This window comes from Halichoerus grypus, chromosome 1 (genome assembly GCF_964656455.1).
Source record: "Halichoerus grypus chromosome 1, mHalGry1.hap1.1, whole genome shotgun sequence".
NCBI classification, from domain to species: Eukaryota; Metazoa; Chordata; class Mammalia; order Carnivora; family Phocidae; genus Halichoerus; species Halichoerus grypus.
The window spans coordinates 125194883-125218506 of NC_135712.1; the positions used below are offsets into that span (position 1 = coordinate 125194883).

Below are 23624 nucleotides of genomic sequence, written 5' to 3' on the forward strand. Positions count from 1 at the left end.
CCCCCAGCCCCCACCCCACCATGAGGATTACACTGACCCCCCGGCCCCCCTTGTGACAGGTGCGGCTGCAGCTCTGGGACACAGCCGGCCAGGAGAGGTTCCGCAGCCTGATTCCCAGCTACATCCGGGACTCCACCGTGGCTGTGGTGGTGTACGACATCACAAGTGAGTGTGGGTCCTGGCTGCCAGAGGGAGGGTGGCTCACAGAGGCTCCAGGGCCTGTGTGTGTGTGCGCGTGCTTACACAGGTGCACACGCACGTGTGTGCACACGCGCATGCTGTGTATGCTTGTCTTGTGACTGCAAGAAGACAGGTCCTTGGCAGTGAGCTGCCTTCGAACACCAGCATGTTTTCCACCTTCCCCCACCCTCCTGTGACAGGCCTGGGTGCATGGGATTGAGTTGGCCCTGCCCAGAGCAGGGGGCTGTGTGTAGAGGTGAGCACAGGTGAGCTGGTCCTGCTGCCACCCCGCCATGCCCTCCTTGGCCCTTGTGGTCACAGCTGTGGTGGGAGACACCCTGGGTGCTGTCCACAGCACCGAAATCACACGGGGAGGCTTCGAGCCCGCTGCCCCTGGCTCTGCCCATCTCCCCTTTCCACGCCTCCCTCTGACCGTGGGCCCCCCACACACCTTGAGTACAGGTGGGAGCTGGGCCCTTCAGCCTGGGTTCATGCAGCCTGACGTGAGCAGGAGGGAGAGCAGACTGGGGGAAACCGAGGCTTCCTGGGATAGGCTCCCTCTCCTCCCCTCGGGTGTGTGGGCTGCTGAGTGCTGGGCATTGCCCTGCTACCACTCCCCAAGGTCTAGCACATCTTCTGACTGAGGAGAGGGCTGCCCTGAAATGGCCTTACCTCTTGTGCTGTTGTCTGTCCTGGGGCCACCCTGCCCCTCCTCTTACTTGCAGATCCTGAGGGTTCTCCTTGGAAACTCTGGTCTTGCCCGAGTGCCACCCCCCTCAGTGGGAGACCACTGTGTAGGGCCCTCCTCCCCCAGGAGCTGCCCTGGTCCCCCACCAACACACACACGAGCACACACGTTTTCAAGCTCAGCCAAGTCCAGTGCACCCATTTCTCACACTCTGCTCTGAGCCCCCAAAGTCAGGTCTGATTCTCAGGTGGGCCCCTAAAACCACTAGTCTATGTAGCAAATCATGACAGTGACCTTCCAACAGGGTGACCCCCCCAACCCAGGGGGTGGTTCAGCAACATGAGGGTCTCTCCAGGGCCCTGGGGCAGGAGCTCCACAGACACTCATGCTCCCCCTCCCCCACAGCCCCCGCTAGAAGGCCCGGACTCACTGGTCTGGGTGTGAGGATGCACAGTCCCCCTCCCTCCTGCTCCTGGTCTCATGCTCCCTCCCACCTTTGCCCTCTACCTGCTCAGGCTGACTCTCACTCTGTTGTCTCCCCACCTTCCACTTCCAGATCTCAACTCCTTCCAGCAGACCTCTAAGTGGATCGACGATGTCAGGACAGAGAGGGGCAGCGATGTTATCATCATGCTGGTGGGCAACAAGACGGACCTGGCCGACAAGAGGTAGGTGTGAGAGTGCGAGGTGCAGCGTGCTGGCAGGCCCGGCCCACCCTCCACTCCCCTGCAGCTGGGATGAGTAGTGGTGAGTCTGTGCTTCCGACCTGTCCCCATGCATCTGAGGAAGGCCCCCTGGGGACACTGGAGGCTTTGAGAGCACCTGGCAGACCCTTGCCCACAGCGGCTCAGCTCTGCAGCCCCACCTCCCACTGTGTGCAGGGGCGCGCCTCCGCGAGAGGTCTGCATGGGGCCCTGTGCGCCCGGCCCCGCACAGCAGTGTGCGGTCTGGGGCCCGGCCGTGGCCACAGCGCCACTGCAGACGGCAGTCCCTCGGGCCCCCGTTGGCTTCTGCTTCTGCTTGGTGTCTCTGCCCCCACGAAATGCCTGTGCCGGGGTGAGGGTTCTGATCCCCGGGTGTGACCGTGCAGAATTTCCTCTGTGCTCTGCCGCCAGTGCACAGACGGGGCTGACCCAGGTGCCGCCCGCATCCATTCGTCCACTTCTCTCCGGCACCCAGCCTGGGCAGATAAAGCAACAGGTCTGGACTGCTTCCGCCTGGAGCGTGCTCTGGCCCCCTACAGAATTACCTGACTCAGAGCCTGCTTCGTTAGAGTCCTGTCCTTGAAGTAAGGGAAATGGGACTCAAAGCCCGGTTCTGCTGCTAAGTACCTCTCAGTACAACCTGCAGGCAGTCACTTCTAACTGTCCTCCTGTGGAGAGGGGGACTGATGACACCACCTGAGAGGCGCTGTGTGGTTCCAAGTGCTTTCTAGACACAGGCGCACGGGACGGTCCTGTTGACTGTTGGGAAGGTCCACCGCCTGCCGCAGGGCCTGCTCCTGAGCTGGGAGGCACCATGGAAGGGAGATGGGGGGGAAGCTGGTGTCCTGCTGTGGCCCCGTGCCCTTCGTCCTGGACGGGGGCCCTGGATCCGAGCCCTGTCCTCAGGGTTGACTCGGGGGCTAGGCCCTCCTAATCTCAGGCTGCTCCCTCCGCCTCTACCGGGGGCTTATTTTCCCATCTCCCCTCACTCACAGGCAGATAACTATCGAGGAGGGGGAGCAGCGCGCCAAAGAACTGAGCGTCATGTTCATCGAGACCAGCGCAAAGACCGGCTACAATGTGAAGCAGGTAGGATGCACCTGGCGCTGATTCTGCCCGGCCTGGCCGAGGGGCCACGTGTGGCTTCCAGCCCGGTCAGTCACGGGCTCGGCTCCAACTTGCCCTGAGGGGCCAGTGACCAGGTTGGGGCAAGCAACCAGAGCACCATGAACCCCACCTAATGGGAAACAAGCTAACCCTAGAGCTGGGAAAGCACAAGAGAGGGTAAGAGCACTCACTCTCCGGGCATGTCCGGAGCATGTCATCCTTAGTCACCACACAGCAACCAGTCGCGTGGCCCCGTAACGTGCTGGGTGTCCAGCCACCAACTTCCTGGTGAGAGAAGCAGCATCTCCCTAGCATCTTACCTCACTTGGGATGGGGGTATGGGAAATTCAATCCGACTAGCATTTGGGGGTTCATGCCTTGCACTTGGCAAGTCCTCAGGGCTGCAGAGGGCCAGGCGGGCTTGGAGAGAGGAGTCCGCCCTGGTGCTGTTGGAGCTTGCAGTGGGCGGGGGGTGGGGGGTGGGGGGCGTGGACAAGAGGCCCGGGAAATCAGGACGATCAGAGAAGCCGTGGAGGAGGTTACGGCTGAGCCTCGCAGCTGGGGGCTTCCCTAGGTCCACGGACCCCCAAGGATGGGAGTCCGCAGGTGAGCGGACTTGGGTCAGAAAGAGCCACCCCTCCATCTTCACGCACCTGTGACGGCCCTGCGGCACCTCCTTCAGCCGTGAACGTAGGCGGCAGGACTCTGTGCTCGTGGTGGCACCTGTGGCTTGATCACAGTACAGACCCCAGCCGTTCTCTTGTCCCCTCGCGGTGTTACAGGTCTCTTGGCCTTTACGTGCGTCACCGCTCCAGTTCGCTGGGGGGGAGGGGGGGTTTGGGGTGGGGGGACTGTGTGACTTGACCTGCGGCCGGAAGCACAGATGCTGCTGCGTAACCAACTGGTGTCTTCAAAGATTTTCGAGCGTATTTCAGTTGTGAATGGTTTCCTCCGTACTCCTGTGTCACTGACTTCACACACTTATGAGGAGCCCATAGGCTCAGCAGACGTGCCAGAGAGGTCTCTGGTTCACAAAAGGTTAGGAGCCCCTGCCTTCAAGGAAGAGAGGGCTTGAAGGGGTGAGGAGGGAGGGTGTTCCAGACAAAGGGTAACGCCTGAGCAAAGGTGCGGCAGGAGGGGTGCTGTGGCATGGGGAGGGGACTCTCAGTGTGGAGCATGGCTTGGCCGGGGGGGGGGGGTCCCTTCTGCCCGGCCGCCCCGAGCAGTGCCTGGGAGCACTACACAAGCTGCCCGTCAGCTCTTGGCCTGGATACAGTGACGGTTCACCCGACAGGGGCAGTGCCCGTGGCATTGGGGAAGGTGGCAGAGGAGCAGAGACAGAATGAGGGGCCCCATAGCCCCCAGGTCTCAGTGCCTTCCTCCCCAGTTAGAGCGCCCTCAGCGTGGCTCTGCTCACGCCCACGCCCTTCCCAGTGCTGCTCCAGTGTCTCTTAGAGCAGGGGCTACCTGTCCCTGGAGGCACGTAGGAGGCACTGGGTTGCTGCTTTGTGTGGCCCTGATGGCAAGCCCCGCCTCCCGGAAGCAGTGGGCAGCAGTCCATAAGGCAGGTAGCTTCTGCCCTAGTGGTCAGGGGCAGGGAGACACCGATGCCTCCCTTTTCAGAATGCTCTGGAACCCAGGTATTGGCCTAAGCAGGAATTAAATGTGGTCAGTTCAGACTCTGTGGCTCAGAGGAGAAGTCTTCATGCAGTGCAGACTCCTGGACTCTGAGCCTGATCGTATCTGCTCTCAGAGCCCCACATGTGACCCCAGGAGTTTCCTTCTAACTGGTAGTTTGGCCACTGGCAGAGGCTGTGACCGTTTTGACAGACAGACAGGCAGAGCAGGGCTGCCTGGGGCAAGGCCATGAAGGAAAGCTCAGGAGTGACCTGGCCCTCTCCACCCTGGCTCACTTCTTTCTGCCCCACTTCGAACCCCCTCTGCATCCTGCCCACATCCCATACCCTACCAGGCCCACCAGTGACTTCCCCACTCAGGCCCTCACCACCTTTGGCCCTGTCACTCAGCCTGGGTGCTCCCCACAGAGCTGGGCGCTAGGGTGAGAGCATGAACCAGACGCGCCCTCCTTAGCTCACGCAGTCCCCGAAGTTGGAGTATATGGGGGGGAAAGGGGGTGTTCAGAATCTTCTGGTGCCTTATACTTGTGTTTTGTACTTGTCACCTCCTAGGTTCCATGTCTGCCCTGCCTGACATCCCGCCTACCCCTGCCCCAGTGCGCATGCACGCACACACCACACAGCTCTCCCTGTGCACTTACACAGACTTACACAGAAACCGCACATGAGCACACACTCTACACACATTCCCCCCACTTACACAAATTCACACACACACACACACACCGCACATCCACATTTTCCACACATACACCTCTACACACAACATACACGTCACACTAACACCCACATCCGAACAAACCCACAGCATCACATTCACAGTCCTGTATGCTTATTCTCTTGGAAATGCCTCCTTCCAATGTGACTGCGCGGCCCTGGCTCCCAGCACCCTGCTGCCTCGGTGCCTGTGGACCCGCAGGCCCCCCGTGAGGAGAGGGTCATTTGTCTCAAGGGCAGGTCAAAAGTTGGTTCCCCATACCTGGTGCCCACACAGGCAGTGGAACAGGAGCCCGCCTAAGCGCGTGCCTCCCAGGGCCTAGAGCATGTTGTGCACCGGGGCAGGCCCCGTACGGTCGGCATGACCCGTGCTCAGCTCCTGGTGACCCGGGGGCAGCCTGCCTAGGTGAGAGGCCTGTCAGGGCCCAGACCTGTGACAGGCCCTAGGGGCAAGGGAGAGAGAAGTTAGGTGCAGCCCCTGCCCTCCAGAGCACAGTTAGCAGGACAAGAGAACAAGGCCCCGGGTCAGGATGGGAAGAGGCAAGAGGGTGGAGACAGAGTGGGGGGGCAGGAAGGACGGGGCCAGGGGCTCATGCTGCATCTCCCCCTCTCTCCAGCTCTTCCGACGTGTGGCGTCAGCTCTGCCTGGAATGGAGAATGTCCAGGAGAAAAGCAAAGAAGGGAGTATCCTTTTCCTTTGATAAGTGAGTGAAAGATGTGCTGGAGAAGGCAATTTATCCATTGACGTATTCACTTAGTACTTTAGAACAGTGGGCGAGCCCACGCCTGGTCTCCAGCCCATCCTTCCCTGCTGAGGAGGATGGTGCGGGCCCTCCTCTGGACCGGGACAAGGCTGAACTCCAAGGGCTTTAAGACCTCGTCCAGTTCGAACAGTCTTAAGTTTCTATTTCCAAATCAGTGGGGGGTACCAGATGGATGTGAATGACCATGTGGGGCGGGGAGTGAGAAATAGTAACTGCCCATGTTCGCAGTGAGCATCACTTTGTATTTCACGGGTACCAGTAGACCCTCCACTGCATGGAAGGCTTCTGTACACCCAGAACACGGTTCAGCCTAGTCTCCATGAGCCCGTTTCCCCAACAGATACCTCCTCCCATGTCCTGCCCGCTCCCTGGGCCCGGCCCTGCACAGCCCCCGAGAGCCCACTGCTCTGTGGGACACGGTCTGCGGCCGCTCGCACAGCCCGCCCCAAACCTCAGACCACACCCAAGCTGAAATGGAGGTTCAGAGAGGTAGTCTGATTGGCCCAGTGGGAAGGAAGGCAGTTGTTTGTTTATACTCTGCCATGTTACCAAAAAAATGTGTTCATGTATATATACACAAGAGAAAAACGTTATTTGTGTAGGTGTAGGGAAAATAAAAATAGGGAAAGTCAGAGAGAAAGTCATACTCAAAATATATGCCATGGCCAGAGTGGCAAGGAGGGAAAATGGGGTCTTTAGAAGCCTGGCCCTTTATAGTACGTAAAGCCAAAAAGTCTCCCCATAGTCCTTAAACAGGGGCCACGAAAACACCCGTAGGACGGCCGCAGCAGGCCCCACAGCAGCGCCCCCTGCACATCCACCCCGTCCGCCGCCCGGTGCCGCCCCACAGCGGGCCCACGGGGCACAGCAGCCTGGCTGGGCATTCTGAACCCATTCCTCGGGTGGTTCTGACGGGTACTCCTCCCGCCCACAGTCCCCAGAGCACCCGTGGGAGGGGCTGGAGGCCTTTCCCGGGGCTGTGGCTTCCCCCCCGCAGCATCCTCGGAGTCTAAGTGACACACTCTGACTAGAACTCGAGGGGTCACCGTGGCAGCGACTGGCTAGGGCAAGGCCCCCCTAGGCCTGGGCTCAGACGTGGGAATCCATGCGTGGCCAGCAGGCTGTCCACTTCCAGTGCACTTGAGGATGGGACGGACTGCTGACAAGGTTGGGGCCCTGGTTACCAGGAAGGCTTCTGAGGAAGGGCCTGTTGTGCCCGTGTTTACGTGGTCATCCCACAGCCCAAGACCGGCTTTGTTTCGGGTGGGTGAGGGGGAGGGGTTGTGGGAAGAAGAGGGGTGGGAGCCGGTGACCCTGCATCCTTCCTCCCCAGGCCCAGCAAAGACCGGAGTCCCTAGGTATTTGTGCAAGGATGGAGCACCTGCACAGGGCAGCTGAGGGGTGCCCAGGGACAGGAGCCAGGGTGGCAGCTTCTTGGCAGTCATCTTCCTTAGCCCGGCCCCCTGCAGTGATCGACATCAAGCTGGACAAGCCCCAGGAGCCCCCAGCCAGTGAGGGAGGCTGCTCCTGCTAATGCAGCCTGCCCGGCCGGCTTCCTTTAACACTACTCGCTTGTTGTGTTGCTTCCTATTGGTTAGCTTCCTAAGGGGGGTGGGAAAGGAGCTTATCAGGATGGGAGGATTTTTCTTTTCTCTCTGTCTCTGGGAGTAGGGTGGGGTGGGGAGGGAGGCTGGGCATCAGGGATCACGTCACTCTTAACAGCTGTTACTTAAACAACTATTTTTTGGTTTGGTTGTAATATATTGTACTTTATTAAGATTGCCAAAAACTGTTAAAATTAAAAAAAAAAATTTAAATCATGTGTATACAACTTTTTGCCAGATAAAAATGTAGTCATTTTTATTTAAAATATGTGCTTTTTGTTTTTGTATATTTGTAAACTTACAGAGAACCTTTTCCACACACCTCCTCCTTCCTGCCCTCTTTGAATGGTTCATCACCTCTGCCCTCCTTCCACCCCAGCCCGATAAATTACAATTAATGGGGCAACTTAATTAGGCTCCAATCCCAGGCCCCACCCACCAAACAGGCCCTACCTGGCTAAATCAAACACTGAACAAAACAGCCTCTAAAGAGGCAGCTTTTAACTCTGTCCTCCTTCCGTGGCCGGAGTGGGACATCAGCCATGGCCCTGAGCTGAATTAAGGCCTTGTGGACAGCAGGGAGCCCAGCGGGAGGCCTTACTGGAATTACTCCGGCCTCTCCCTTCCCCTCCCTGACAAGCCTTGAAGGGGTGGAGGGCACTTGCCACAGGCAGCCTGTGTCCTCTGTGGCCCCCTCAGTGATTGGCAGAGCAAGAGGTCGTCGGAAGGAAGGACGGGGCGCTGTTGGCAACTATGGGCTTGTACAAGTAGATCTGTGGTTCATAGCCTTGGGGCACCATGTGTGTTTCTGAAGACGTTCTAACCAACCTTCCCAGCGGTCAGCACCCATGTCTGGGTTGAATCTAAGGGAAGGGCCAAAAGAAACTCAGTGTGTGCTGCCCTGAAGCCCTCGTCCTTACACAACAGGGAAGCTAGAGCCTGTATCACACGGTGTTTGTGACTGGGGAAGGGGGGTCGACCGCAGTACCGCCACCTTGAAGACTCATGTTCAGATCCTCGGTTGCTAATACTGTTGAGTGCTGTTCTGGAAAAGCTGACTTGCCCCACCGGCATCATGCAGTTGTAATCATTGTGCACGTACCTTTGAGGATATTGTAGCAGCGCTCTGGTTGCCTGAGGGTGCTGCTGACGTGGGGTCTCCAGAAGGCTGCCCAGAGAGAGCCATCCTTGCCATTTCAACTCCTTTCTGAGAAGGGCTTAGTCCTGAGGGCCTGTAAAGCCTCTGAAGAGAATTCTAAGTGATGCAACCCATGGGGTCACATTCCAAATAGACCCAGACTTACTGAACCGAGCCTGCATAGAGCCAGGCAGTAGGCAGCAACTCTGGCCAAAAACGGTAAACCCTGCCCTCCAAGCTGGCATTGTCTCTGCCTCCAGACTGCTGTCGAGCGTGTCCTAGGTGAGCTAAATGACCATCTGGGAGTGGGTGGGGTGGGGTGGGATTCCTCCACAAAGCAGGACTCCAACAAGTTATTGCAGTGAATTTTGGAACTTCTCAGAAACTAATCCAAAATGGCAGCCAGTAAGTAGACAGGACTCACTGGTATTTGTCCAGTGGGCCTGTCACACTCTCTCAGCTTAAGGAGACTGTATGTCAGAGCTGTTGTTTAGAGAGGAATTTATCTTCAGGTGAAGAAGAGAGGAAGCAGGATTCTCACTGAGCTCCTCTTCCAGAAGGCAAAGACTGATGTACGAACGTAATTCCAGTGTCATGTGTTTAGTTTTTATATGTGTGTACATAATTATATATAGAGATAGACTTGTGTATACACCTTCCACACACATTCTCACAGATACACGTGCTCAATGTATATTCTTGTTTTTCCTGCTCTCAAGTTGGAACTTGCATTGTGATAACAGTTTTGGAAATTCAAAAGTACTGCAACGTGTTGAAATAAGAAATACTTAATATTGTCAAAAAACTTGTGATTGTCTTGCCATCAATAAACTAATGCATAGATGTGTTCAACTACAGGCAAAAATAGCCATGGGAATATGTGCACCATTTCTCTCTATACTTATATGCATCGGTGTGCATGCCCATGTGGGCCAGTCCCTCCCACCATGGCACCCCCGCCCCCAAGTGGTGCTTGTTGGAAGAGTGCTTACTTACCTCGTGAGAATTTATAGGAGTCCACGTTACAACGTCTGGCCTGGTTGGCAGTGAGGCCCGTTGCTTTTGGCCTCTGGGACAGCCCCATTTGCTGGGATCTGCATTGGGTCCCAGTGAATGAATGTATGGTGGATTCTCATTTTCTTGGTACTAAAGAGTAGCTTTTCTTAAACATTCCTGTAAAAACAAAGGAGAAACTCCATTCCCTTCTCATGTGCACACATAGTTAAGGCACCACAAACACTTTTTTCCATCACAGCCTAGGAGCAGTGAGAGATGCGGTAGATGTCACATGGCTTGATGTGGCCTCGGTGAGCCCTGCCTTCCTAGCATGTACACAAGGTCCTCTCTCGAGTCCAGGTTCTCCCCAGCCCTGCGGGCTTGAGGCGAGGGCAGTTGTCTCCTCTTGCCCTCCCGTCTTAATGGTGCCACGCCATTCCATGACCCTCCTTCTCTCGGGCCTGATTCCCACCCCTCACTTCCTGGTCTGTTGAGGTAGCCAGATCTCTTGCACAGAAGTGGGTTGGTTCCTTGGCTTTCATTTTGAGCAGGTGCCATCACTGTTCTCTTGCTTGTAGGTAGTATCTTGACTTGGGAGTTAAGGTTCAGTAATAAAACGATCAGGTTCCCTTGAAGAAGAGGGGATGAAATTGCCTCCACATCCCCAGCGAGTGTGACATCCCAGCCAAATCCAGATGGGCTAGCCTGAGGCAAAGCCATCGTTCGGTCCCCTCCCTAAGGAGATGGCCAGAGTCCTCTTCAGGCCCTTTTTCTTTTTTGGGGGGGGGGTGTCTCAAAAGCTGTCAGTAAAGCTCATTCCACAGGCATCTGAAAAACAGCGTAAGATGCAGGAGCAGCTAGCGTGTTTAGAAATGCACACACGTGCCAGAGTGAGGGTGTGAGAAGTGCGGCGTAGAGTCTGCGTCAGCAAGCTGGGCTGTTGTGAGCGAGTCCCTCTAGGTCAGAGGCCTCTCTGCCATCACTGTCACCACTCTCTTCTGTCCGCATGCTCCCGGGTCTGAGGGGCAAGGCCAGGTGGTTCAAGAGTCTCAGGCAACAGAAACAAGAACGAAAACGGCAGCAGCTAAGCGTACAGACTTATCTCGAGTGCAGCGTCTCCGGCCTCTCGACGGCAAGCCGGCGCTGGGAGCCCCTGCCCTCAAGGACCAGCTGTGACAGAACGGCGCCGCTGGCTTCGGTGTCCTGCAGGCACAGCAGCCTCATTCCTTCACACGGCAGAAGGCAGGTGAGGGTGTCAGGATGTGAGGACAGGTAGCCAGGGACCGAGTCCCATCCGAGCCACGTGAGGGGCAGCCGAGCAGAGAAGTTTTTGTGCGTCAACCAAGCAGGGCTGTATGCTCACTAATTTCCAAACTACCTCTCCCCCGAGCATGTGCGGCATCGCCCCCTAGCTACGGCAGCAGGACGCGGCGGTCTCGGAGGCAGAGAAGGGCCACTTGCTTCTGGTCACCCAGCGAGCCAGAAGCGGTCAGAGCCAAGGTGTTTCCATTCTTCATCCATCGCCAACCTGGGTGTGCAGATGTGACCGTGCACTTGCACGTAAAGGGCTGCCGGGCACGGGTGCTCCTCAGACCACCTCTGCTGAGGACTCTGGCCAGCGTAGCTGAGTGAGCTGGGAAAGAACGCATGTCCATTTCACGCTCCTCCATTGCCAAGAAGGGCCAGTCCCCAAGTCCACTCTGATTGTCAATGGGCACCCACAGACCAGGGCACCCTTTTGAGTTTTTGTTTGAAATGAACTATCTAGGTGTTCCAAAACCTTGGGCTCTCATGTGTAAACTCTCCGGCGCCAGATCCCTGCGTGGCTGACACTCCCCGCAGGGCATGGCTTATCCTTGCAGTGGGGTTTGGAAACTTCCTCCCAGTGGGAAGCCTCCAGACGCGGAAGGCCAGCTTGCATCGTGTGGTGTGTCAGCTTGTCCCCTCACTTACCTGCACCCATCCCCCTGAAAGTGGTTGGCCATGAGGAGCACAGAGGGTGGCATTTCCATCGTTTACTGGCTCAGCAGGCATAAATGGCCACATTGACTTTACATAAAACTGTGTAAAATGTGGAAGACTCAGCATGTTGAGCGAACAATAAACTGTCCTGATTCTCAACACAAAACATCTTGTCCAGTGTTTCTAAGTGGTGCAGTCACATATGGGGGGCCGGGGGAGGGGGGAGGGCTGCGCAAAAACAGATTTCCTCGTGTGCCTGCTCCACAAACCGTCATCCCACGTCTGGGGGCTAGGCCTGCCACCCAGAGCCCTTTGCTTCCTCCTCTTCACCTGGGCCCTCCACAGCCTCAGACACACTGATGAGGTGAAAGGGTCACTCATTTCCATCACTCTCACAAAGGCTCATGGAGAGGGAAGCCCCAGGCCGAACTGAGACTCAGGGCTGTGTGATAACTTCTGTCATCCCTGGTCTCCACTTGCCATGGCTGGGGTTTTGAAGGGTGGGTGCGGGGACTGAATCTCTCTCCCTTCTGGTGATCTCCAGAAAGCCATTTAAAGAATTTAAGGTGCACCATAATCATCCTCCAGGTGACACCAAGCAGCCACATACCACCTCCTGCTTCTCCCCACACTAATTAGAGAACATCCCTGAGAGGCCCCTTCAGGTGTCAGTCATCTCCAGACTCAAAGATGCCCTGAAGGCCTGGACAGTTGTGGGACCAATCCAGAGAGGACACAAAGGCCAAGAACAGGCCCAGAACTGCTCTGGCCTGAGAATGCTGGGAATCCTGGAGCTACGGAGTAAGCCAAGTTCACCAGGTCTCATTCTTCGAGTTCAACTTCACTACATATCTTTCCCCTTCAAAGGTTCTAAAGTTTCTGGAACACCCCCCATCTGCCACCTCTAAATTAGAAGGGACAGGAAATAGATGTTCTGCCCACTAAGCCTAACTTCTCCGGCTGCCAGATGTAAAATGAGGTAGAGGAGGTCCAGGGGATGTCAAGGGGCAGAGGCCTGACAGCCCAAGTGCACACACTCGTACAAACCAGACTGAAGCCAGAGGCAAGCTGTTCCAAGCCCACAACCATTTCCCAAGATTACCGTGCTCAGGATGACAGGACTTGAGACAGCAAGGGGAGGGCATAACGTAGGACACAGCATTGATACACACAACCCTCCAGCAGCCCCAGCCCTTGCCAGAAGAACAGAGCCCCCTGGGATTCCCCAGACACGAACGTGAAGATGACAGAGGGTTGGTGAATGACCTGTCCAACGTGCCCCGCGTGGCACTGAGGGATGCTGCTCAAGGGGGGTTTCCTTATCACTGTAGCTGCGTTTGCGTCCAGTGAGCAAGAGTGGAGAAAGGGGCTTTGATAATCCTATGCTAACCTCAAATTCAGAAATGCCGAAGTAAGTATGCCGATATACAAATATACCAAAAATACCACAAAAACACACATTTCAGTTGAACACAATCATCTTAAGTCAACGGAACACTAAGTGCCTCACACGTACCAGGACCCCAGGGGGACACTGGGATCCCAGGAGGCACTGAGACAGAAGCCACGGGAAAAGGTAAGTGGCATGCCCCACTAACAACAGCTGTTGTTGACTCGGACCCCAGCAAATGGGCAGGTGCCTGGCAGTGGAGGGACTACCAAGGCCTCAGAACCCTTAGCAAAGGGCTTGGAAAAAAAGCTGGAACAAACAGTATGGCCAGCACCCCGACCCCTCATTCTGCACGCGTGCTCCATACCCTGTGGAAGACGCCATTCCAGAAGCAGTGGCGTGCCCAGGGCACATTCATCGCAGCCACCTCCCTATAATGGCACCTCTCCCTTAGCAAGGAACGGGGTCATTCGTATCAGGTGGCCCGTGAGCAAGTGGCAGGACCCATACACACCCAGTGGCCCAGACACCGTTGTGTGCCCAAAGAGCTGGTGCAGGCCACAACAGTCTCATCTATGACCCACAGCTGTGCCTTGTCTGCCAGTCCCCATGACTGATCTCTCCCCATTCTGGCCACACTTGCCTCCCATCTCATGGAGAAATGGGACTACTTTGACTGAAGGACCTCAGGGCCACAAGAGAATACCAACAGACTAGAGAACACACAGGACCTCTCGAAACCCCTTCCCAGCACCCAAGGACTGGTCACCATGATCTCATCCTGGCCCAAACGCACAAGAATGGGATGACTAGCGGTGGAATAGGAAGCAGGATGAGAGCGTCCGGGAGGGACTCTCACCTGCTTGCTTACTTCATACCCTGTGCGAAAAACTAAACAGGGCGTGTGGCCCAAAGGACTTAAAAACCAAGCCTACTGAAGGCACATGTGATACTCCAGGGCAGGTGACTTCGGAGGGTGCTCCTAGGAGTCCCATGTGCCTGGTACAGGACACACTGAGCATGCAGACTCGAGACCACACCAGATCTGCCACTGAGTTCAATGTTTAGGAGCAGGGTCCTCAGAACAGCTGTCTGACGGGCATCACAGATCATTCTGATGCACACCAGCGTCTGAGAATCACTGTTTGAGAGAGAACTTCACTTTTCTGGTGTATTGCTTCCCCCAGGAAACAATTTATTAACCAGAAAAAATCAAAACGAAGCTAAGAGAACACATGCCTCTTAACAGAAGTGTCAAGCCACTGATTTTTATTCAATGAGCACCTACTGTGATTATGTGAATGTGTCACATTCATCACATTCTCTGTTGATTTCTGATTCATTATTCTTACCTGTCCCCTTGAATTACTGCTGGCTAATAAGGAAAGGACAAAAACTAAGAATCCAAAGGACAGTAAGAACACGAGCAGCAATGAGGCTTTCGAATAAGAACTCTGCCAGGGTCAAGGCTCAATGTCTTCTCCATTTCCGCCTGCACTTCCTCCACAGGCGAGCAGCAAGGCGTATGATCGAGGGCTGGGGGCTGGAGGGCTCTCGAGCTGAGCTAGGATGACCCACAGGAAGGGGGGGGAAGGCAGAGGCTTGGGCTGTAGTGCACACACACGGGGACCACACTCCCTGGGATGTTTTCGGCTCCATGCTTCTATTCTTTGACTCTCACAGCCAGGTGAAGTGCCCATGCCACCCGCTGAGCACGCTGAGCACCCCGAGCACCTCTCCTGTCATGGCTCTGACCACACTGTTCTGGGACTAGCTTCTCCCTCACCCACAGCTACCCTTGTCCCCTCTGAAGCTTCAGTGGGGCTTGTCCCTGAGTGGGTGAAGTAGGGACAGCAGTTTGTTCCTGCGTACGCTGCAATCTTCAGGCCCTGCACTCTAACACAGGCTCCCAGTTGTACTCACTCTACCATTCCATTCAATTGCTTTGAGCCAGACAGGTTGTTTTATTTACTAAGTAACACATGAATAATTTATAAAAGCCATAAAAGAGCCAACATTCAAGAAGACAACAAAGAACATCACTTTGAAAAAGCTGACTTTTCTTTCAACCACCAGTGAATATACACTTTAAAAAACTATGGAGAACTTTTTTCATTCACACGTGTTCCGTAACATTCTAGCTCTGAGTACAAAATAGGGGCTGGTCAAACAGCATAGGAACGTAGCCCAGGAGCCCTCAGCCATCCAAAAACTCACAACAGCTTCTAAATCTTCATATACTCCTCAATTAAGGGAAATCACGAGACCACACTAGACCCTTGGCATGTGTGGTGTAGCATTCATAGTTCTATCATCTGGGAATGACTCCAAGGGTTCAGGGCATGTTTTTGAAACCTAAGTACTATGAGGCTGGAGTGTGGACAAGTCACCAAGCTGATGAAGAACAGACCCGCTGTCAACACAGCCTTGCTGTTTCCTACCTGTCTTCGCATGTCGGGACACTGCACTGTAACTATACCCACACCTCTGAGAATTCACAAAGGACTAGAGGATGGACTGCCCACGAATGTCAAGGGCAAATGGAATCAACTGGTTCCATACACAGACAGGTTTGTTTTCAGGAAAAGGGACTAACACACAGAAGCAGAGGATGAGAAACTTTTCAGATGATAACCATACTCTCATGATAATATCCTCTCCATGCAGATCCACTTGTTATGGTCACAAAGACCTTAACCCTAAGTCAAGCATTCACTAAAGGGCCAAGACCTAAACCTTAACCAAGGGAAGACACAGAGGCAGGTGTCTAGAAAGTGACTAGAAAGCACTGAGGGAGAACTAAACTTAAAAACAAAAATTCCAAGTTACTTTCAACAACAATTTGTTTCCAGAACAAGAAAATGTTTCTAATTACATTTTGTACCCCTTCTTTATCAACTCCAGGTTACCACACTGTTTTCCAAAACTGTCAGCCACACACACACACACACACACACACACACACACACACACACACTCTCTCTCTCTCTCTCTCTCTCTCTCTCTCTCTCTCCTGTCCTGAGCTCTGGCCCCGCCCCTCAGGCGATTTTAGCCAGCCATTTCTCCAGGTCCTGGATGTCCACGGAGCCAGCGTCCCCTCTTCCGCCCTTGGCACTGCACTCCACGAACTCCACTTTGAGGGGCAACTGCGAGAACTCAAATTCTTTGCCTTTCTTTCCCAGCTGAGTAGGGGCAGTGCTGGAACTGTCCAGTGTGCTGGGGGCAGCGGAACGGGTGACTCGTAAAGTGTTGCTATGAGACAAAAGAAAAACGAGTCAGAAAGGAGAGGAGTAACTTTTATATAACAACTAAAAGCCTTTAGGAAGCCACACTCTTTCCTAAACATTTCAGCAATCATAACATAAAACTGTGAATTATGCTATGAAGACTGTTGACTAATCCTTTGCATTCACAGATTGCTCTCAGACAGGAGAGACGGGGGTCTAGCCGGAGACTTGGCTTGACAAGAGCAGCTTAATCATGTGCCCAGGTCACACCAACCACCTCTCAGCCCAGGGCCCCCCTTATCCCCTTCCACTAGGATCATCAGCATGATGCCATTTTTGAACATATTTTTTAAATACATGCTATAAGTGTTACAATAACTTAAGTCTCTGAAAGTTAAGTGTGGGAAAATGCAGTATTTATATTTATCACGAGTCTATGTGGATACAGAGCTTAGTAAAACCACAAACTCCAGATTCTCATATCCGGTTTGGGCACAATTACTACTCCAACCTCTTTACCCATGAAAACCTTCCCAATTTAAGTTGTCTTACTGCCACCTGCTGGCCCCAAAAAAGAGTGCACAGCAATGCTCATGTGTCTACTTTTCCCACCCCTTTTCTGCTATCCAGAAGCAGTGGATGTGCTCTCAATGTGCTTCCTTACAAAATAAAGCATTTCTTGGAGCTGTAAGACTGCATGAAAATTCGTGAAGAATCTGCAGGAAAAACTAATACCTTGTTTAGAAAGAAACACGCACACATGGAAAAAGTATTTTAAAAAACAATTAATATAAAATTCTAGATACTAAATTCAAGATATTGGGGAGGAGCCCCTAAGGCCTTCTAAGCAAGGTGGTGGGTCCATGGGTATTCATTTTAATATTCTTTAAATTCAATATAAAGGGGCACCTGGGTGTCTCAGTCGTTAAGCATCTGCCTTCGGCTCAGCTCATGATCCCAGGGTCCTGGGATCGAGCCCCACATCGGGCTCCCTGCTCCGAGGGAAGCCTGCTTCTCCCTCTCCCACTCCCCCTGCTTGTGTTCCCTCTCTTGCTGTGTCTCTCTGTCAAATAAATAAAATCTAAAAACAAAAAAAATGAATATATGTGTCATATGTATCCCTTTATATGTAAGATATTTTACAATAAAAAAAACTTAAAAAGGAAGAAAGGCCAAACATAACATGTACTCAGCTCTTGCCATAAGGCCATGTGAACATATGTTAGCCTTGTTATTCAGAAGACTATAAAATGCTTCAAAGCTGATAGGGCTAATTCTCACAAACACAGGATTAATCTAAAATCAGACTCCTGGGGCACCTGGCTGGCTCAGTCGGAGGAGGGTGTGACTCTTGATCTTGGGGTCATGAGTTTGAGCCCCACATTGGGTGTAGCAATTACTAACAAAAATAAACTTTTAAAAATAAAATAAAATCTGACTCTTAATTTAACTGATACTCACGTAGCAACTTTTTTTTTTTTTTAAAGATTTTATTTATTTATTTATTTGACAGAGAGAGAGAGAGAGAGAGAGCGCGTGAGAGGGAACACAAGCAGGGGGAGTGGGAGAGGGAGAAGCAGGCTTCCCGCTGAGCACAGAGCCCGATGTGGGGCTCGATCCCAGAACTCTGGGACCATGACCTGAGCCGAAGGCAGTCACTTAACCAACTGAGCCACCCAGGTGCCCCTCACCTAGCAACTTTTAACATTTTACTTCGCTACCTTATAATATAGCATTTCCATCTGTATTGCTTTTCTATGGCTCTTTAGAGTGAAAAGCAAATGGACTAAGGAAAAGACATGTTTTGAACACAGGAATACATAGACTATACTGCTAAAAAGAAAAAAACAAAATGGATACACAAGTATCATGATCACTTTTTCCCCCAATTCCCAACAATTGCAACAGAATTTCTAGAAAAACCAAATCATCTAAGTTGTTCTAATTTCCTTAGCCTAACAACAAGCAATGTATAGTCTCAAGAGAGTAACCATCAGGAGTAAGGGAAAAATGATAAACATTCATTCAGAAGGGACAGAAGCCACTGACACTGACATCAGCAAGATGGCAGAATAGGAGTTTCCAGCACAAGTCTTGTCACAGAACCATCAATTTGAATAACCACCCATGCACGAGAGAGAAGGAATCCAGGTCCAAGATTACGGCACCTGGGTGTTATACAGAAATAAGAAAGGATGCATTGAAAGAGAATAGGAAGGACAGTTTCACATGACCCACATTACTTTTCCTGTGAGCATGGAGAGATATGCTTCACTTGGGGGGAAGGACAGTGAAGTAAACACTCATTATGCCACAGAATCCAGCACCAGGCTGGTCCCCATGGCCCCAGCCCACTCCTATGGGCCCAAGCTCCAGGACCACCCCCCCAGTGGACCCCAGCACCAGGCCTGCCCCAGTAGACACAGGCACCTGGCCAGGCTACCCAAGTGGACCCTGGTGCCGGGCCCACTTCCATGAACCCAGGCAGTAGGCCCACACACCCATGGACCGAGGAGCCAAGCCAGTCTGCCCAAGCACTCCAGCAGCAAGCCCATCAAAGGAACAAAATAAAGCACCAATAACTGACCTTAAAGAAATGGAGATCTATGAAATGCATGACAAAGAATTCAAAATAATCATTTGAAAGTTCACTGAGCTATAAAAGAGAATAGACAACTCAACAAAATGAGAAAAGTAATATATGAATAAAAATGAGAAGTTCGGGACGCCTGGCTGGCTCAGTTGGTAGAGCATGAGACTCTTGATCTCAGGTTTGTGAGTTCAAGCCCAACATTGGGCATGGAGCCTACTTAAAAAAAAAAAAAAAAAATGAGAAGCTCAACAAAGAGAAGCCATAAAAAGTTTTTATGCTACTCTAGAGCTAAAGAACACAATGACTGATGTGAAAAATTCAGAGATCTTTAACAGCAGACTTGATCAAGCAGAAGAATCAGAGAGCCTGAAGGCAGGTAATTTGAAGTTACCCAATGAGAACAAAAAGAAAAAAAGAGTAAAAAGAGACTACATAACTTATAAGACATCATTAAAGGAAGCAAGTACATGCATTATGGCAGTCCCAAAAGGAGCAGAGAAAGACAAACAGCAAGCTTATTTATAAAGAAATAATACAGAAAAACTCTAAATCTAGAAAGGGAAATGAACATCTAGATCCATTAAGCTTGGGAACCCCAAACAGATTAAACATAAAGAGAGCTTCACCAAGACACATTATAATCAAATTGACAAAAAGTCAAAGACAAAGAGAATTTTGAAAGCAGCAAGAGGAAAGCCAATGGTCGCAAACAAGGGAAACCCCATAAGACTAAATTTCTTAGCCTTGGCAGAAACTCTGTATGCCAGTACAGAGTGGAATGATATTCAAAGTACTGAAAGAAAAAACTGCCACCAACAATACTGTACCCAGCAAAACTGTCCATCAGACATAAAGGAGAAAAAATTTCCCAGACACACAAAATCTGAGGGAATTCATAACCACTAGACCTGCCTTGCAAGAAATGCTAAAGGCAGTTCTTCAAGGTGAAACAAAAGGACACTAACTAACAATATGAAAACATATGAAAGTATAAAACTCACTATGATAGTAAGAGTATATTCAAATTCAGAATACTCTAATACTCTAATGGTGACACATAAATCACTTAACCCTAGCATAAAAGCTACAGACGAAAGTATTAAAGATAACTATGACTACAATAATTTATTAATGGATATACAATATAAAAATGTGAATTGTGGATAAAAATGTGAATTGTGGAATCAATAGTATAAATGAAGGGGACAAAGTTAATGTGTACAATTTTTGTATGCAGTGGAAGCTGTTACCAGCTTAAAATAAGATTACCAATACTATGTTTTACAAAATTCTCATTGTAATCACAAAGAAAAAACCTATAGTAGATACACAAAATAAAAAGAAAAAAATCAGAGCATAACACCACAAACAAATCATTAAAGAAAGAGAAGAAAGGGACAAAGGAATTATAAAACAGAAGACAATCAACAAAACAGAATAAGTCCTTATCTATCAGTAATTACTTTAAATGTAGATGGTTTAAATTCTCTAATCAAAACAGAGTGGATGAATATATTAAAAAAAAAGATTGAACTATATGCTGTCTCCAGGAGACACACTTTATATTTAAGTTTTAAGTAAAGGGATAGAAAAAGATATTCCATGCAAATGATAACCAAAAGGGCAAGGCTGGCTATACCTATTTCATCAAAACAGGCTTTAAGTCAAAAATTGTCACAAGAGACAAAGAAAGTCATTATATAATAATAAAGGGGTCAATTCATGAAGAGGATATAATAATTGTAACCATATATGCACCTAACATTAGTGAATCTAAATACATACAGCAAATATTAATAGAACTGAAGAGAGAAATAGATATCAATACAATAATAGCAGGGGATTTCAATACCACACTTCCAACAATGAACAGATCATCTAGACAAAAAAATCAATAAGAAAACAACATATTTGAACAAGACTATACATAAAATATTCCTAACAGACAAATACAGAACACTCCATCCAACAATTGCAGAATGCATTCTTTTTAAGTGTACATAGAAGTCTCCAGGATAGATAACATGTTAGGCCACAAAACAAGTCAACAAATTTAAGAAGACTGAAATCACATCATGTATCTTTTCTGACCACAATGGTATGAACCTAGAAATCAGTAACAGAAGGAATATTGGAAAATTCACAAATATGTGGGGAGTAAATAACACATTTCTGAACAACTAATAGATCAAGGAAGAATCCAAAAGCAAATAAAAAAATATTGAAACAAATGAAAATGGAAACCCAACACACCAAAACTTACAGGATGCAGCAAAAGGCAGTTCTGAGAGGGAAATTTATAGCAATAAATATCTATTCTAACAAAAAAGAAAGATCTCAGATAAACAACCTAACTTGACACCTCCAGGAACTAGAAAAAGAACAAACTAACCCGAAAGCTAGCATAAGGAAGGAAAAAATAAACATCAGAGCAGAAACAAATGAAATACAGACTAGAAAATATCAATGAAACGAAGAGTTGTTTTTTTGAAAGATAAACAAAATGGACAAACCTTTAGCAAGGAGAAAGAGAGAAGACTAAAATTAATAAAATCAGAAATGAAAGGGGTAACATATCACAGAAATACAAAGGATAAGAGACTATTATTAACAAATTAGACAACCTAGAAGAAATGGATAAATTCCTAGAAACACACAACATACCAAAACTGAATCTTGAAAAAATAGAAAATCTGAACAGACCAATAATGAGGAAGGAGACTGAATCAGTAATCAAAAACCACCAGCAAAGAAAAGCCCAGGACCAGATGGCTCACTGGTGAATTCTACCAAACATTTAAAGAAGAATCAACCCCAATTCTTCTCAAACTCTTCCTAATTAAAGAGTAGGTAACATTCCCAAACTCATTTTACAAGGCCAGCATTACCCTGATATCCAAGCCAGACAAGGATACTACAAGAAATGTATAGGCCAATATACCTAATGAACACAGATATAAAAATCCTCAATAAAATACTGGCAAACCAAATCCAAAAGTACATATTAAATGGATTGTACACTATGATCAAACGGGATTTACTCAAGATGCAAAGATAGTTCAACATACACAAACCAATAGAAGTGATACACCACATTAACAGGATGAAGGATAAAAATCGTAATGATCATCTCAATAAAGAAAAATCACTTGACAAAAATCAACATCCTTTCACGATTAAAACTCAACAAAATAGGCACAGAAGGAATTTAGCTCAAAATAATAAGGGCCATATATGACAAGCCCACAGAAAATACCATATTCAACAATGAAAAGCTGAAAGCTTTTCCTCTAAGATCAAAACAAGGATGCCCACTCTCACCACTTCTATTCAGCATAGCACTGGAAGTCCTAAACAGAGCAATTAGGCAAAGAAAGAAAAAGCATGAAAATCCCAAAAGAAGTAAGATTATCTCTGTTCACAGATGACTTAATCTTATGTATATAAATCCCTAAAGACACCACCAAAAAAACCACAACTACTAAACAAATTTAGTAAAGTTGCAGGATACAAAATCAACATACAAAAATCAGTTATGTTTCTATACACTACTAATGAACTATCAGAGAAATTAAGAATTACCAATCCCATTCACAGTAGCATCAAAAATAAAATACTTAAGCATAAATGTAATGAAGTAGGCAAAAGATCTATACACTGAAAACTATAAGACATTTGTAAAGAAATTGAAGACATGAATAAAGGAAAAGATATCCCTTGTTCTGTATTGCAATAATTAAATATTGTTTAAAATGTCAGTATGATGCAAAGCCCTCTACAGATTCAATGTAATACCTATCAATATTCCAATAGAATTTTTTGCAAAAATAGAAGAAACAATGATAGAATTCATATGGAACCACAAAAAGACCCATAAGAGCCAAAGTAATCTTGAGTAAAAACAAAAAAGCCAGAGGCATCACACTTCCAGATTTCAAATTATATAACAAAGCTACAGTAACCAAAACAGTATGAAACTGACATAAGAAGACACATAGACCAATAGAATAAAGTAGAGGGGCAAGAAATAAACCCATGCATACAGTCAATTAACCTTTTATAAGAATGACAAGAATATACAATGGGATTGTCTCTTCAATAAATGGTGCCAGGAAAACTGGATATCTACATGCAAAATAAAATTAGGCATTTATCTTCTACCATACACAAAAATCAACTCAAAATGGATTAAAGACTTACAGGTAAGACCTGAAGCCATAAAAATCAAAGAAGAAAACACCAGGGGAAAAGCTCAGTGACCTGGGTTGTGGCAATGAGTTTTTGGATATGACACCAAAAGCACAGACAACAAAAGGAAACATAAATGTGATTGCTAAATGAAGTAACTTATGCAGAGCAAAGGAAACAATCAGTAAAACAATAAGGTAACCTGGAACTGGAGAAAATACCTGCAAACCATATATCGGATAAGGGTTAATATCCAAAATATATAAGGAACTCCTCCAAGTCAATAACAAAAAAACAATCCAATTGAAAAATGGACAAAGGACGGACATTTCTGAACAGACATTTCTCCAAAGAGGACACACAAATAGCCAGTAAGTACATGAAAAGGTACTCAACATAACTAATCATCAGGGAAATGCAAATCAAAACCACCATGAGATATCACCTCACACCTGAGATAATGACTAATATTAAAACAAAACAAACAAGTTAAGTTGTGGAGATGCAGACAAAAGGCAATCCTGGTACACTGTTGGTGGGAATGTAAATTGGTACATCCACTATGGAAAACAGCATGAAGATTCCTCAAAAAATTACAAATAAAACTACTACTATATGATCCAGCAATTTCACTTCTGGGTATTTATCCAAAGGAATTAAAATCAGGATCTTGAAGAGGTACTTGCACTCCCATGTTCACTGTAGCATTATTACAATAGCCAATATACG

General features: G+C 49.1%; 2 protein-coding genes across 2 annotated transcripts in view; one reads left to right on the top strand and one right to left on the bottom strand.

Moving 5' to 3' along the window:
• The window catches only part of RAB6B (RAB6B, member RAS oncogene family), a 61886-nt gene extending 50223 nt beyond the window's left edge, over positions 1–11663 (top strand). Inside the window, exons 4-8 of the mRNA XM_036077089.2 lie at positions 60–165; positions 1425–1536; positions 2568–2661; positions 5651–5717; positions 7267–11663. Of these exons, the coding sequence (XP_035932982.1) occupies positions 60–165; positions 1425–1536; positions 2568–2661; positions 5651–5717; positions 7267–7331 (444 nt within the window). The 3' untranslated portion in view covers positions 7332–11663. The remainder of the gene's footprint in view (positions 1–59; positions 166–1424; positions 1537–2567; positions 2662–5650; positions 5718–7266) is intronic.
• A 3164-nt stretch (positions 11664–14827) lies between these two features.
• LOC118526094 (serotransferrin-like) overlaps positions 14828–23624 on the bottom strand; it is a 55300-nt gene continuing 46503 nt past the window's right edge. The window contains 1 exon segment of the mRNA XM_036077090.2: positions 14828–16139. Coding sequence (XP_035932983.1) covers positions 15926–16139 — 214 coding nt within the window. The 3' untranslated portion in view covers positions 14828–15925.